This window comes from Gopherus flavomarginatus, chromosome 2, assembly GCF_025201925.1.
Source record: "Gopherus flavomarginatus isolate rGopFla2 chromosome 2, rGopFla2.mat.asm, whole genome shotgun sequence".
Classification (NCBI taxonomy): domain Eukaryota; kingdom Metazoa; phylum Chordata; order Testudines; family Testudinidae; genus Gopherus; species Gopherus flavomarginatus.
The window spans coordinates 186573068-186588928 of record NC_066618.1 but is presented as its reverse complement, the minus strand read 5'-3'; the positions used below and the strand labels follow the sequence as shown (position 1 = coordinate 186588928).

The window sequence follows — 15861 nt, the reverse complement described above, 5'->3', positions numbered from 1 at the left end:
CTTTAAATTGAAAAGTGTACTGATATTTTACTCCCAGATAAAGAAACGTTTATGCAGGTAGTGAGAATGCAGTGGATTCCTTGTAGTATTAACCCTTTGTTCTTTTAAAGTGTAGTTCTAACTTTGAAAAGTGACTCTATAAAAGCAGTATCACGGGGTTTCATGTTTATTACATCTCAGTGGCTTCCAGATCAATTATGCTCAATTTACAAGTAAAGATATAGGTTTTTTTTAAACCACCAGCCTTGAAACTCAGACTGGAATGGGAGAGTCAGGCTGTGTTTTCTGGTTTGTGCACTACCACCAGTAATAAAGATTATGTAGGTCAAAGTAAGTTGGCCCTTACAATCTATTCACTGATTACAACCCAACCCCCACTGAAGGCAATGGGAGCCTTACCACTGGTTTTAATGGAAACTTGACTGGGAGAGAATTTGACCTCCTAATACGAATTACATAATCTCTTTGGTGTTGCATGAGCCAGAACAGAATGCATCTCACCTCCATCTCCCATTTAATACTAACGCTGCAGTGTTAACAGGACTAAAAAATAACCCAAACTTATTTTTGTTCAAAGAAAGGAGCCTGGATACACACAGAGGAAAGATGTTTTTAACAGGATGGTACCATTTTTACCTACTCACATTTTCTTATCATAACTGCACTTCACAGCTAAACTGATCACTCATTTATAAAAGTATTTTAAAATTTAAATTAGGCCATGCTATAATGTTATCATCTTTGGGGCCTAAGAGTGACACACATCAAGGTAAGAATTTTATCCCAACTATTCCTTTTGCTGGAGGGAGAAAAATCAGGTTAGAATGGTAAACTGCCTCCAACACTGGTCATGCTATCAGTAGAATAGATTGGGCTGGCCTGAAAACTGTAGCAAATACAAACCCCAAACCCAAGGGGTCCAAAGAAGGTATTTATCTTGCTTGTGTCTTGCTCTGAATATGAATTCCAGAGATAATACTGTGTTGCATTTAATAGCTGAAGAAAATAAAGTATAAAAGAAAATTACCTAAGTTCCTATCTTAAACCTGTCTGTTCATATTGCATTCCTCCACACAATTTCAACAGTATTAATTGGGCCATCTTGTGTATAAAAGAGGTCCAGTCTCTCCATCATTTCTGATTTAGCATGACCTCTTCACTAGAAGCAGTGGAATGTAAGATGTAATATAAGCCAATGAGGATTTGTATTTAGGAATATTTGCATGGCTTTAGGGTAAAATGAAAGGATGATCAAAAAGAAAAGAAAATATCTAATGCTTAAAACACTTTACCATAAAATCGTACTCTCTTTTCCCCATGTTAAATCAAGTAGAAAAGTATGATAACATTAAAGCTTGATCTAATTTAAATACATTATTTTCTTGCAAATGTTACAACAATCATTACATGCATCATTTGCCCTCGTCCCTGCCCAGAGTCTTAAATTATACTCCATTACATCTAGGTATGAAAAAATATGCATAAATGTTTAACAAACATGAGAATTTTTGTTTTTAACTACATTAAAAGGTAAAATGTTATTTTCCAACAGTTGGTAAAAACTGCTCTTAAATCATTATGGGAGTTTGCACAGCAAACAGAATTCTCATGAAGATATTTCTTTATAGGCTACCTGCAACATTTTATTGTACATTTAAGACTTATTATATTCTAAGTCTCTACAATGTTCCAGACAGCAAAGAAACTGACATGTACAAAGAATGACATTGTTCTTGCAATTGTTTACAAACATACAATCCAATGACATATCAGGCCTCCTCTACATAGTACAGCTATACTTTCATAATTGGTTCATGTCACTTTCATCTGACACAATCACAAAATACATGGTTGCTGTATATTCACACAACCAGGGATAATTATCACAGCCATGTATATCTATGTTTATTCTTACACATCTACCATGCAGCCAAAACCAGGTTTGTATCAGCGCCGTCTAGTAAAATCTGGCTCAGCAGAGGATAAAGTGGCTGGAAGACATGCATACACACCTGAAGCATGTGGGACAATGAACCATGAGATGCCCCTCATGAATAGTTCTCTGAGAGGAAAAGGAGAAGACAAATTGGTTATAGAAGCATGACTAAAGGGTTCCATCTACATTGCCAAAAACCCGTCCCAGAAATCACAATGCACCAAATTGGTTACCAGATGACTACTATGTACTAATCTGGGCCACTAGCAAGGGTGAATCACAGACAGCTGCCAAAGTAACTAACCAAATATTAATCACATTGTGTGTTGAGAGAAACTGCTTTTAGGGCTTGTCTGCACTGGTAATTTACAGCGCTGCAACTTTCTCGCTCAGGGGTGTGGGGAAAAAAAAAAGCTCTCTTCCAGCGCTGTGCCACAACCACACAGGCCATGTTAAAGCGCTGCCGCGGCAGCGCTTTAGCATTACCAGTGTAGACTAGCCCTTAGAATCAACCATGATATTAACTGGTTACAAACCCACTTACATGCTTTTGTGAAGAAAAGACTCTAATATTCAGTTCCTATTGTAGGTACATCACATTTCATATACAGGATTTCAAAATCACCACTCTTCTTTGCTACTCTATTTGTGGGACAACATCAAGTAGCATGCATTTTGTCCTATACAATCAATGATGTTTCTGTTCAGAAAACAATGACTCCTTGAAGCAGGCAAAGCTAACTATGCTATTAAGATTGACCAGTTCCCCTTCTCAGGATGTTAACAAATAAACGAAAAGCAGTGATGATATTTTAGGTTCTTTGCCAGACTGTGTAGAGGATTCCAATATTTAACATGTCTCCACATGCGCACAATTCCCGACAGGAGTAGTAGACCCTTTTGGAGGGGATAGTTCAAGTTTAAGATTAAGATTTATTATTTGTATTGCAGGGGTGCAAAGAAAGCAGAACCCCACTGTGCTAGGCACCATACAAACACAGAACAAAGAGCTCGTCCCAGGCCTGGAAGCCTTACAGTCTAAATTAGCTGATCTCGATTTTAAAAACCATTCTCCATGGTACGCAAGCTGAGTCATTTCATGGCACGGAGAGGTAAACTGACATATTACAGTTACGATCACATATATTATTACTGGATCTAAAACTAGGTCACAAGGACAGGTATTTTAAAAATTTACAGGTCATAGTGGAAAGTAGGGGTTTTAACATGAGTTTCAAAATGACTTTTTAAATTAAAAATAACATAAATATTTGTTCTATAAAACATGGCTTTGGAGCAAATGCTGTGCCAACCTGTTCTCTCAGTTGCAGAGGACTGTGACTACAGCAGAATTGATGCAGTTCCACTGAAAGAGGAAGAAGTAGAATGCCAGGAGTCTGCATATGGGCCTGCAGAGCTGTGCATTTAAAGCAACCCCAAATCAAGAATAATTTGATCAGTATGCTATACTCATCTCTTCATGCTAAGAAGACTTGAAAAAACATGTTTCTATTGTGAAACTATCCACCTACAGACTTAAAACAAAACAATTAAAAAAAATGGGACTACTCTTATACTGCATTCCCCAAAAGACAATAGTAGAGAACCATTGTCACAGGCCTGAGAGAGAGAGCAGGCGATCTATTCTAGTGGCCAAAGTAAAAAGGAGGAATGGAGTTTGCTGTTGCTGTTGGGCAGAAAGGAGCTGGAACCACTATATCCCATTAATGTGGCCTTGAAAGAAAGCAAACAGCATCTTTCAAAGATAACTATTTGTTCATAGACTGGACAGCAGAAGGCATCACGTACGCTGGCTGGCTGGCATCCTTTACCAAGGTACTGAGTACAGGGCCTTTTTGGCACATTGTGTCTGCATCAGTGAAGAAAGCAAATTTGAAACTGTACCAAAATCCCTCAGAATGTTATAATTGTTCTGCTGTCATTTTGCTGTGCTGGCCTTCTCTCTTTTAATTTTCATTTGGCTTCCATTGCTACCTTCTTGTGCCCAATATCATATTCGACACCACTTGACAATGAAGATTCAATTTTATTTTAAAAAGGATCTCTCTGAGCCAGCCTATATTTTACAACCAGTGAACAAGCTCCAGAAAGCAAGGTTCCTAAAATATCCAGATTTTTATATTTTCATCCTCTCTTCAGTAAAGCATTTCAGAAAATAAGTCCTACCAATTCTCATAAAACTTGAAACTGCTAAGCTGAATATCTTGATAGCAGCAGACAATGTCCTCAGAAGCAGCTGGCCTCTCACCTTAGCTTCTGACACTGAGGAACTGCATCAGCATCAACTGTGTTTTAATACCTTAACGTGAGAGAAGAAATAACATGAGCTGAACAAAAATTATAGTGTGATTTCTAGCAAAATAAATTTGAGGTCATTATCAACAGACATCTTAGAAACCATATATACAAGTGGATACCATTCACAAAGGCTCTTAAGCAAAAGAAGCAGTCATGAGATAAGAGGGAAGGTTCTCTCATGCATTGGTAACTGGTTAAAAGATAGGAAACAAAGGGTAGGAATAAATGGTCAATTTTCAGAATGGAGAGAGGTAAATAATGGTGTCCACTAGGTGTCTATACTGGGCCCAGTCCTATTTAACATATTCATAAATGATCTGGAAAAAGAGGTAAACAGTGAGGTGGCAAAATTTGCAGATGATATAAAATTACTCAGGATAGTTAAGTCTCAGGCAAATTGCGAAGAGCTACAAAAGAAGCTCTCAAAACTGGTTGACTGGGAAACAAAATGTCAGATGAAATTCAGTGTTGATAAATGCAAAGTAATGCACATTGGAAAACATAATCCCAACTATAAATATAAAATCATAGAGTCATTGTGGATTGTTCTTTGAAAACATCCACTCAATGAGCAGCAGCAGTCAAAAAAGCGAACAGAATGTTGGGAATTGTTAAGAAAGGGATAGCTAATAAGACAGAAAATATCATATTGCCTCTATATAAATTCCACATCTTGAATCCTGCGTGCAGATGTGGTCGCCCCATCTCAAAAGAGATATATTGGACTTGGAAAAGGTTCAGAAAAGGGCAACAAAAATGATTAGGGGTATGGAACAGCTGTCATATGAGACGAGATTAATAAGACTGGGACTTTTCAACTTGGAAAAGAGACAACTTAGGGGGGATATGATAGAGTTCTATAAAATCATGACTGGTGTGGAGAAAGTAAATAAGGAAGTATTATTTACTCTTTTGCATAACACAAGAGCTAGGGGCCATCAAATGAACTTAATAGTCAGCAGGTTTAAAACAAACAAAATGAAGTATTTTTTCACACAATGCAGTCAACCTGTGGAACTCTTTGCCAGAGAATGTTGTGAAGGCCAAGACTATAACAGGGCTCAAAAAAGAACTAGAGAAATTCATGGAGAATAGGTCAATCAATGGCTATTAGCCAGGATGGGCAGGGATGGTGTCCTTAGCCTCTGTTTTCCAGAAGCTGGGAATGGGCAACAGGGGATGGATCACTTGATGATTACCTGTTCTGTTCATTCCTTCTGGGGCACATGGCATTGGCCACTGCCAGAAGACAGGATACTGGGCTAGATGGACTTTGGTCTGACCCAGTATGGCTGGTATTATGTAAGCCAGTTAATTTAAGAGTTTGGTTAATGTAATGGAAGCTGCCATTGGTATGGATTATAATCAGGTATCAGAGGCAAAAGTTAAATTTACACCCAAGTTTATGGACCACAGGAGCTAAGTATATATTAACAAGACCAATGTTTTCCTTACATCATTCACATGTAGACCCTGATCCCTACCTATCAATTCCCAACTTAATGTCTTGATCCTGTTAGGTGCTGAACTCCCTCAATTCCAATGAAGCTAATGGGAGCTGAGGGTGTTCGGCACCTGGCAGCATCAGGCCTTAAATAAGCAGCTGACACAAACAATTAGTTGTTTGGCAAACCTCATGATGACTAAAACAACCATTTGTTCCTTTTGATCTTTTCAACAGAAGCCCCCACAATCTGAGCGTACAAGCTTATATTTGTTTATAAAATTGATCATTTATTAAAAAACTTCATAGCTTCCACTGCAGTAGGTATTAATTACGGCCTATTGCACATAAGCTTGTCCTTCAAAATTTCTTAATGTTATCTTTAGATACAACATAAAGGCATTATGAAGGCTAACTGTAGGCTAGCACCAGTGGGTACAGTGCTAGTAGAAGTACCTGCAGCAGTTCCAAGTAGACTTTTTTCCAGGAAAGAAGTCTCCCTCATTTTAAATTGAACAATTATTATTCTGTTGCATATGAACTACTATCCCTAGATGAATTATCTAATCATAAGGAAGAAAATTAAAGATTGAGGACTTCATTGCATAGCATACATGATTGTACCTTGGAAAACATGACTACTGCTATAATTGCTTAGGCATGAGGGCTTGTCTACAGTACCTGCTGGATTGACGGGAAGCGACTGATCCAGCAGGAATCGATTATCGCATCTAGTCTAGATGCGATAAATCGACAGCCGAGTCTCTCCTGTCAACTCTGGTACTCCACTAGGGCGAGAGGCGCAGGCAGAGTAGATGGGAGAAGGTTAAGGTTGCCAAGTCAGGCACTCAAAAATTAGGAAATGTCAGAATTTAGATTGCCCGGGCAACCTTAATTTGCCTCCTTTGTGCATATGCATTATGACACAGTCTTTAATTGCATGATCACATACTATTTTTCCCCTCAGGATCTCTGCTCCTTCACTGCAAAGAAGGCCCTGCTCTGGAGAGGAATCTGGGCTGTAAAGTGAAAGAGGCTGTAGTCTCCAGGGCAACTTTCACCTGTCTTAACGTGTCTTTCTGTAGTCCTCAGCAAGTTTATGTGTTGATAAAGCCCAAATGGAGAATTTCATGTCCTCAAAGATCAAAGTAAGCTGGTACGGGCCGGTACGGAGGACCGGTAAGAAAAGGAGACTGACTGAGGGAGGGAGAGAGAAGCCTGCTCCCTGCATAAAAATAGTTTAAACTCAGCTGTTCCCTGATGGTTCAGTCCCCAGGGCTAGGTTTCTGGCATCCTTGTTAATTTCACTCACAGTAGCTGGGGGCAGTGGGTCGAGGGGAGGGTGTGTTTGACCATGGCAGGGGCAGTCCTTTTCTGCCCCCAGGATGCGGGGATCAACTAAACACAATCAAAATCAGGAACCATTTCCAAGTTCAAATATATTCCATTCCCTCCCCAGCAGAGGATCATGGTTGTGATGTCCAAACTGCTTGAAGATCCTCTTTGAAATGTTACTGTTAAAAAAAAAACACAAAAAACATGGAGAACATGGTGGAAAGATGTGTCATGATGATTAGGGTTTATTTTTGGCAAAGTAATTTTGCTAAAGCAACTAAAGATTCACAGGGAAAGCAAATAGCCCCCATAGACAAAACCACAAAGGGATTGGAGGGGAAAACACTGAATATTCCGGGACATTATTGTGCCTCCTTTGAAAGAAATAGGGTGGATTGGAATGAAACTACTCTTTATATATTGATTTAAACACCTGAAATGTCCTTAGGACATCAGGTGCAATCTCAGATCTCTTTTTGTTTTGTCCTGCCTGCAGAGTGCAGAGGCTGAAATTGACAAAACTTTCCCTAAATATCTTGTATATTTCATGAAGGCTATTCCAGTTGTCCTTCATTCACCCCTGACTCCCCCCTCCCCCCCCTTGCTCCCTCCCTGGCTGGCTGGCTGTGGTTTTTGCCTTGGTTACTTACTCCTTGGCAGACCCAGCCCAGCGGCACCTGCTGGCTCTCTGCAGGCAGCAGCCCACAGGGGCCGGTTGCTGGGGTTGCTGCTGGTTGGTAGCAGGCTGCAGCTGCATTGTTTGTGACACATTCATACACATACACACAGTCAGAGGTGAAAGTAAGCCGGTCCAGTCCGGTACGGTGTACCGGCAAGAGCCAGTACGCTGTGCTGGACTGCATCGACTTCCACGGCGGGGAGCCCAGAGCCCTTTGAATCCCGGCCATGGCTTTGGCTGCCAGGCTGGGGCCAGGATTTAAAGGGCTCCAGGTTTCCCTCAGTGGCAGAAGCTCTGGGCCCTTTAAATCCCTGCCCCAGCCCCACAAATCTCGGGGTTCCCCCTGGCAGCCAGAGCCCCAGGCCCTTTAATTTGCCCCTGAGGGCTCCCAGCCACCTCTGCAGCTGGGAGCCCCTGGTTGATTTAAAGGCCCTGGGTCTCCCAGCCACAGCTGGTTCCCCAGGGCCTTTAAATCCTGAGAGGCCATGCCTTCCAGATGAGGCCACGCCCCCCCCCAGGAGTCCAGCAGTATGGGTAAGTCCTGTAAGTTACTTTCACCCCTGTCAAAGGTCTTTCTTTCTCCCCTTTTGAAGTCTAAATAGTTAGCTGCCTCTCTGAAAATGCAGTTCTACCTTATCCTTTCTTGATTCCTCAAGACAGAAGGACATCAGGGACAAAACATACAGTGAGGTTATACATACAGTCTAGATAACAAACTCAAAGGAGATCTTAAAGTAACTGAAGAAATTGTTGAAGGTATAGAAGCCTGCATACAAAGATGGCTGCCTAAAGGGGGTTTTAAACTATTAATCTTGAAGAAGAAATTGTCTCTGCTTGTTGCCTAGCAAAGTTCTGTCTTCTCAAACACGAAACAAAAATGTATTACTCATGAATGGTGTGGTATAAAGACTTTACCAGATGAGTCTGGGATGTTAGTGTTACTCACAGGTGAGTGATGCTGGCCACCCCACACAAGTACTATTAAAACACTTATCCCACAGCATGCCATCATGTACTCTGTATGTCACATTACAGAAAAACGACTATAGGAATATTTTAGAGTTTAAAAAAAGTTGGTTTTATTTCTTAAACCCTATACCTGTAAACCTAGTTGCCTTAGTTATAATGAATCCAGCTATATAGAACTGAGAGGAAGTCATTAAAACCTCTAAAAATGACCATAAAGAGTTTTTCTGTGCATAAAAAGTAACAATTTTCATATCTGGTGTTTTGGGACCTCCCAGGGTTAGACATGAATGTTGTACCCCAGTGGGAATCTGGAAAACCACCTTTTCCAGTTATATAAAAGTTCTTGTTTCTAGCCTTACAGGTGCATGAGATGTCAGACTTTAAAGTTATATCTATTTTAGGTCTAGAAAACCCATTCATTTTGGGCAGGTATAATTTTGGGGAAATATGCTACATTTGGGGATAGGTATCCAGAAGTCATTTGTATGAAGTGGTAATCGGCCATCTGTTCACAAACAATCACAGATTACCCTGGATACAAGGTTCCTTTCTTCTATGGCTAGGAAAATCTGGCATCATGCCCTTTGTTTGCAGGCTGGTGAGTTATCACATAAATTCAGCCCATGTTCTTTCTGCCTCTCCTGTACTGGTTATACCAGTTTTATATTGTAGGAGAAACCAGAAAATGACTGCTTGGGTTTGTAGCTCATCTCACTGTGCAGCTATATATACCATGACCCTATCCATTGGCTCACTGAAAAATCTTTCCCTAGGAGAACTTTAAGGTCAGTAAATATTTCACCAATCTGCCTTCCAAGTTCAAAGACACATCAGAGCAAATGACCCAGGCTGAAAAATGAAATGAGGCACTTCCACATATGTTGGCTATGAATGATTCTCTTCTGCAAAGAGGTCACGGATCTTTTTCTCAGGTCTTTAAAATATATTCTGTCCATGCCAAGGCTGCCCTCAAGCATCAGTTGGCTGTAGAGGTACCACTGAAGTTCCTGCTGAGTGAAGAATCTACTCACTTAACAGCATCTTTGGGTATAAAACTGTCCTATGTGAGAATGATCCTATTTCACTATGGAAAAAATAACTACATCTGCCTTAAAGCTAACCAGATAATATTTGTTTTGCTTTACATTATCAAAATGTGTTGCCTGCTTACTCAAGCACTTAGATTTTGTGGAAAATTCCCATTTAGATCTGGTTGAATTCTCCAGTACCAAGCAGAAAGGAGCGTCTGGACCTAGTTTTGACCAAGGGAGAAAATATTTTCTTGTTTTCCTCTCTTGCTCTGGGGACTGAAAGCACCATGTAAGCATTGTCTCAAAACAGCCTAGAGCAAATAGCTCATCTTGCACCTGCCTCCCTCAGGCTCCCATTCAGAAAGCTGACCTTCCAACAAAGAGGACTTAAGACTCACATTGCTTACTGTATTTGGCATGCTCTCTTTTTTTCTCTCAAAGCTACTGTGCCTAGAATTATTAGGTACAGAAGACTCCAAAGTGCATAAAGGTCTTCTCCTTTTGTATCTTGTCTTTCAAGAGATTAGTGCCATTTAAAGATCATATTGTGATATGATTGATAGTGATTGACAGATCTGGTTCTGCCACCAAGGTTGCAAGCAACAGTTGAAACCCCATGTAGAACATACTGATCTTGCTGAAGAAGAAACAACTTCATTTTCAGATTTCTGCATAATTAGAAAACATAAAAATAGCTTATGATAAACAGATTTGATCTAGAAATCAATGACACACAAACATGTGACTCCACAATGCCATTTTTTGTCACTTTTCAAACATCTCCAAAGCAGAATAATTTGATGGTAGCTAGGACTAAGCTCATTATCACATTAAGGCATCCATGGGAGCCCCTGATCAAATTCAGTGGTAGCCACTGATGCCAAGAGCAGTTCAAATCAACTGCATGATATTGACTACACAGTCACAGTATCAGTGTTTAATAAATCATTTATGTAAAACAATCTATTTATGTATTTATAGCAAGTCAGTCAACAAAGTACTGAGGTGGTGAAGCACAGTGGGATAAGAAGGGCAGGATTCCTGGACCACAATGGGTGCCTTCTTGTGTAACTTCCCCCACAACAGATTGTGAGAACACAACCAAGGATCTTCAGCAACAACAGCAACAAATCTCTACTAACTGAGCTAAAAGCGAAACAGCAATAGCATGCTCTTATCTGTTATGTGGAACAGCCACTATCGGGAAACACGACACCTTTAGCCAAACTGAAACATCTTGCTAAAAAGCATTCTGAAGGTGGAAAAAAGGGTTTTTGCTAATTTATATTGTACAAAAAAAAGGCCTGATATGTTTGTTTCAAAAATGTTTTCTTCTTGTTAACTTAGAAATATCAGGAATGTCAAGCCTGATTTTGCTGGATGTCTCCTTGGAGGATGCAGAGATGTCTCATCTTATGCCGGGGTTACGTTCTGCTGTCAGCGCATAAAGTGAAAAAAGTATATAGTCAAAATTACATTGTGTGTAATGGCAGGCAGAATCGCCCGCACTACAGGAACAGTATTTAAACTGTTATTTTTCTCTTTTTTTTTTTAGCTGACCGCACAAAGCTGAATTTGTGCATGTTAAATGCACGTAAGATGAAACTCGTCTGTATATCAGTTAATCAGATTGTACTTGCTTGTTACCAGTAATGCAATAATTGAGCCTTCCAAGAAAAAAACCCAGTAGGTGAGACCTGAATTTGTGAAGTAAAGCACAAGCAGGAAAAAAAATAATTAAAAAACAACAAAAAACAAAAACTTGCAAGCCTTCTGTATACATCATGAAGAACCAAAAGTAGGAGTTTTAGCCCACCTCTAACATAAAAACAAATTATATTCAAGTGATGACTAAGTAGCCAGCTGATGAGTGTATTTCCAATTTAGGATGAAGCATGGAAAGATGAAGCTATCACTCCATTTGTGTATATGAATTCTATAAGTAATTCTCTGATAAATAATTCCCAAGACTATAACAGGGCTCAAAAAAAATTAGGTAACTTCATGGAGGATAGATCCATCGATGGCTATTAGCCAGAATGGGCAGGGATGATGTCCCTAACCTCTGTTTGCCAGAAGCTGGGAATGGCTGACAGAGGAAGGATTACTTGATGATTACCTGTTCTGTTCATTCCCTCTGGGGCACCTGGCATTGGCCACTGTCAGAAGATGGGCTAGATGGACCTTTGGTCTGACCCAACATGGCCATTCTTAAGTGGTATTCTACAGCTCTTCACAATAGGACTTCAAAATGTAATTTTATTATTACAGCTTTTACCGGAGTTTGTTTCATAAAGAAATATATAAGTAATCACTTATAGCAAAGTTAATAATTAGATATTTTAGGAAGTTGAGAACCAAAACTTAAAAAAAAAATTTAAAATGTGCCAGATTAGAGAAACCCTGAAATAAACAACAAATATGGAAAAATATGAAGGGAAAATTAGAATATTAAAAAGTAACTTTGTTTTTCATTTAACATTTTAAATGCACTTTGTACACTAATTCTACAGGATGCAAGCACAATGTTCTCTCTTTAAGAAGGAAGGATGGTTTTGTGGGTAAAGCATATGACTAGGCATCATAAGATCTGGGTTCTATTCCTGGCTCTCCCATAGCCTTTATGTGACATTGAGCAAAGTCACTAACCTCCTTGTACTTAAGTTTCCACATCTCTAAGGTGAAGATATTATTACCTCAGAAGAATGATGTAAGACTAAATTACAATTTGGGAAGTGCGCTAGGAACCTCATTTGGAAGATGTTATAAATGTAGAGTATATTATTTGGTTGCATGGAAAAGGAGAAATGGCCAAAGGTTTGAATACAGAATTAGTAACCGGAAACATCATCCAAAGTCTTCCACAGACTTATATCTGGAAAAGTCACTCAAATTTCTCTATCCCCCATGTCTCATCTGAAGACAGAAATTATTCTCTGTCTCATAGGGCTGAGGTGTTATCTTTGAAAATGTAAGCTTTATCATCACCATTTTCCTCCCCCTTCCCTTTTATAAAAAAAATTAAGCTATTTGAGCAACCCACAACCAACACACACTTAAAAATGTGGTATTAGTAATTTCCTAGCTTGTATATGTTACCATGTCCATTTATTTATATAATTAAATCAGATGACCATTTGATTCTTGTGTATAAACAAGGGAAAAATACCCAAATATTCTGGAAAAAGCAAAAGGCACAATAATTTAATGAAGACTGAGGCAATTAAAACATCACATACAATGAACTACAGTAAATGTTGCATTTATGAAAGTGTGTTTGTTTTAATTCCTGGGAAATATTTTACCTTGATAAAACGTTACAAATTGTAATCGCAAGCAAATCCTCCTCTATGCAGCACACCTTGGCACCAGCAAAACTAGGGAGGTTTTAAAAATCTATCAAGCTATAGGATTATGTGTGTGTTATTTTACTAGTCCTGCTGTTGCTGCCTAGGAGTTTCAGCTCTTTAAACTAATCCAGTGCAGCAGCAGGGATTTTGCAGCATTACGTGGGGGAGGGGGAGTGACCTTAGAATACCTTGGAGACATATTGAGTAAGTTTTATATAAACCAGGCACAGTGTCCTGAGGTGACACACACTGAAAAGCTAAGCAGGCGCCCAATAACTAGATGTAAAGCAAGAGGTCCCTTTAGACCACAGGATAATTTAGGTAAATTCCATTTTTTACTGCAGTTTCCTAACCCACTCCAGGCACGTTAATCCTCATTCTCCCCTCAAAATGCCTCCCTCTCCCCACTTTTGTAGCCTCCCAGGAAAGTCCCATTTATTTTCTCCACCCAGGAGCATATAGCTACTATCAGCCATAGCCCACCAAGGAAAGGTGGGCTGGACATGCCTCGCCCTTCTTTTCCTCCCATCTCTATTAACGATATCCCCCTCCCACTGCCTCTTAACCAAACGTGCTCCCCATCCGTTTCCTCCTCCCTTCCAAGGTCTCCCAATTAAAAGGTATTTTGGCGTCTTCCTTCTGCTCCACCCCGGCTTTCCAATGACAACGCAGCCGTCCAGCAGCCGGTCCCTGGCACCACTGTCATCTCCCCACAGCCTCCCACTAAGAAGGGTCCTGCTTCCCCCACCCACCCTGTGTCGCCCCTTCCCCCGCACGCCCTCCGAGGAGTGCAACTTCCCTCGCCATAAACAGGACCCCACCCCCTGGCCGGCCCCCGCCACTGGAGCCCCCCAGTGCGAGGCCCCGGCATCCTTCCCCCGCAGCAGCGTGAGCTCCGCGCCGGCCAACGTTCCACAGCTCGCGCCAGCCTCCCCGTGCTCCAACCTCTTTCGAACCCCGTCCGCCGAGAGGGGAGGGGGAAGAAGGACAGAGGTGCCTTGTGGATAATCTCCGTCCCTTTGCCCCCAAGGCAACCAATCAAACAGCCCTGGCGTCCAAGGAGAGGGGCGGGACGGGGCGGCTGATAGAACTCGACACTAGCGTCACGTTCCAGCCGCGCGGGGCAGGCTGGGAATCGTAGTTTCTCCTCTCCCAGCCGTAGCCATTTTGTGGTGAAGGGAACTACAACTTTCCCAGAGCCCAAGGATCATTCCAAGGGGGCCCGCGGAGTCCCCGCGACGCGTTGGCCAGCGAGGCCCAGTGCTGATAGCCCGGCGGGGCCCGGCGCGTGGGATGTGACGGGACGAGCGACTCGCGGGGCAGGAGAATAATTCAAGAGCTTTGCAGACAGGGCAGTGGGAGGGGGGTGAGTGAGTGTGCCGCGCGCTAGGGATCATCGCCCAATTCCCCGCTCCGCTCCCTCGCAGGGGCCGCCGGCCGCGGCTCGCCAGAGGCCAGGTTTGAATGCGACAGGGAGGCCGAGGTCTCTGACGTTTGCCCTGCACGAGGCGCTCTGCAAGGGCCGGCTGCGGCTGCTGAATGCAGCTCGGTGGGGGCTTGCGGCCGCGGGCCCGGGTGCGAATTGAGGCCAAGCCCTAACCGAGATATTAAAAAAAAAAAAAAAAAAAAAATCAGGTCCATTTAAAGTTGCTGCCGGAGCGCGGCTCTCATTGGTTAGGGGAGAGTTGGAGGAGCAGGGACACACACAGTGCGTGCAGCCTTCACTGCTGCTGCGCTGCTGCTAGAGAAGCTGCTGCTGCTGGAGTTGTCTCTGCTGCTTTCCCTTGCTGCAGCAGCACAAACGTGACTTCCAACGTTTTTATTTATCTTCTCTTTTCAATCCTTTTCCTTTTGCAAGATGTAACTATAGCTCAGACACTAAAGACGTACAGATCGCTTAGGTGGCTTGGGAAAGAGAAAAGGGGATATCAAGGGCGTCGTTTTTTGTGTTGGAGAGAAAATTTCCATTATGAATGTTTCTCTAAAGTGATTTTTTTTTGTTTGCTTCTCATTCGTTTTTTTTTTCCATTCCCCATATCTCGGATTTATTGCGAAGAAAATCACGTTGTGAAGAAAGAAAGTCGGATTACAAGATACTACTACAAACAAAAACTGGATTTTTGGGGGGTATTTTAGCAAAAAATTGTTGCGACTTTACTTCATGAAGCAATTGTCCCCATTTGTAAACAGAATTTGGATACCAGAATGAGTAAAGAAAGACCCAAGAGGAATATAATTCAAAAGAAATACGTAAGTGGTTATAACATATATCGTTTGACTCCCAGTTTTAGGAAATGGCTGTGAATGTCAAGTTTATAGCTAATCCTGAGGCTATAAAGGTTTAAAACAAATGTCTGGTAATACTGATCTTTATTTTCCTTAGGTGTGTGGTAGTTTCAAAAACCCTTTTAAATTGCAAAACCTTCTGCCCAGTTTCGTTATAAAGCCAGATTTGTGTAGCGATACCTCAAGTGAATAAATGTATTGACCTCAAATGACACAATCATAATCTAGTTTTAGATGAAAGGCAGGGAGCTCTAGGGGGGCTGCTGCGACAATGTTACTAAACTGCTTTTTCATTTGGATGTATTAATAATGCACTTTACATGCAAAATAACATTTTATATGTGTGTGTAGAGTCCTGTTTAGTGAAGACACTATGGTTGTAGAAAGCCCTTTAAGTTGAAATCGAATGTCTGGTTATGGCGAGCTTGTTTCTTGCACTACCACATCAAATGTAATATATGTGATCGTTTGCTTATCTGGCTTGCAATAGAAACCAAACCAGTTGGGGATCA

The 15861-nt window shown here is 41.2% G+C and overlaps 1 protein-coding gene and 1 long non-coding RNA gene across 2 annotated transcripts in view; one reads left to right on the top strand and one right to left on the bottom strand.

Moving 5' to 3' along the window:
* Positions 1 to 1586: 1586 nt before the first annotated feature.
* Positions 1587 to 14076, bottom strand: LOC127045543 (uncharacterized). Its single transcript, XR_007772763.1, has 3 exons — positions 14009 to 14076; positions 4139 to 4256; positions 1587 to 2047 (listed from the first exon to the last, which is right to left on the bottom strand). It is a non-coding gene; the product is annotated as an uncharacterized LOC127045543 (long non-coding RNA).
* Positions 14077 to 14264: 188 nt separating this feature from the next.
* JARID2 (jumonji and AT-rich interaction domain containing 2) overlaps positions 14265 to 15861 on the top strand; it is a 344692-nt gene continuing 343095 nt past the window's right edge. The window contains exon 1 of the mRNA XM_050941573.1: positions 14265 to 15313. Within this exon, the coding sequence (XP_050797530.1) occupies positions 15269 to 15313 (45 nt within the window). The 5' untranslated portion in view covers positions 14265 to 15268. The remainder of the gene's footprint in view (positions 15314 to 15861) is intronic.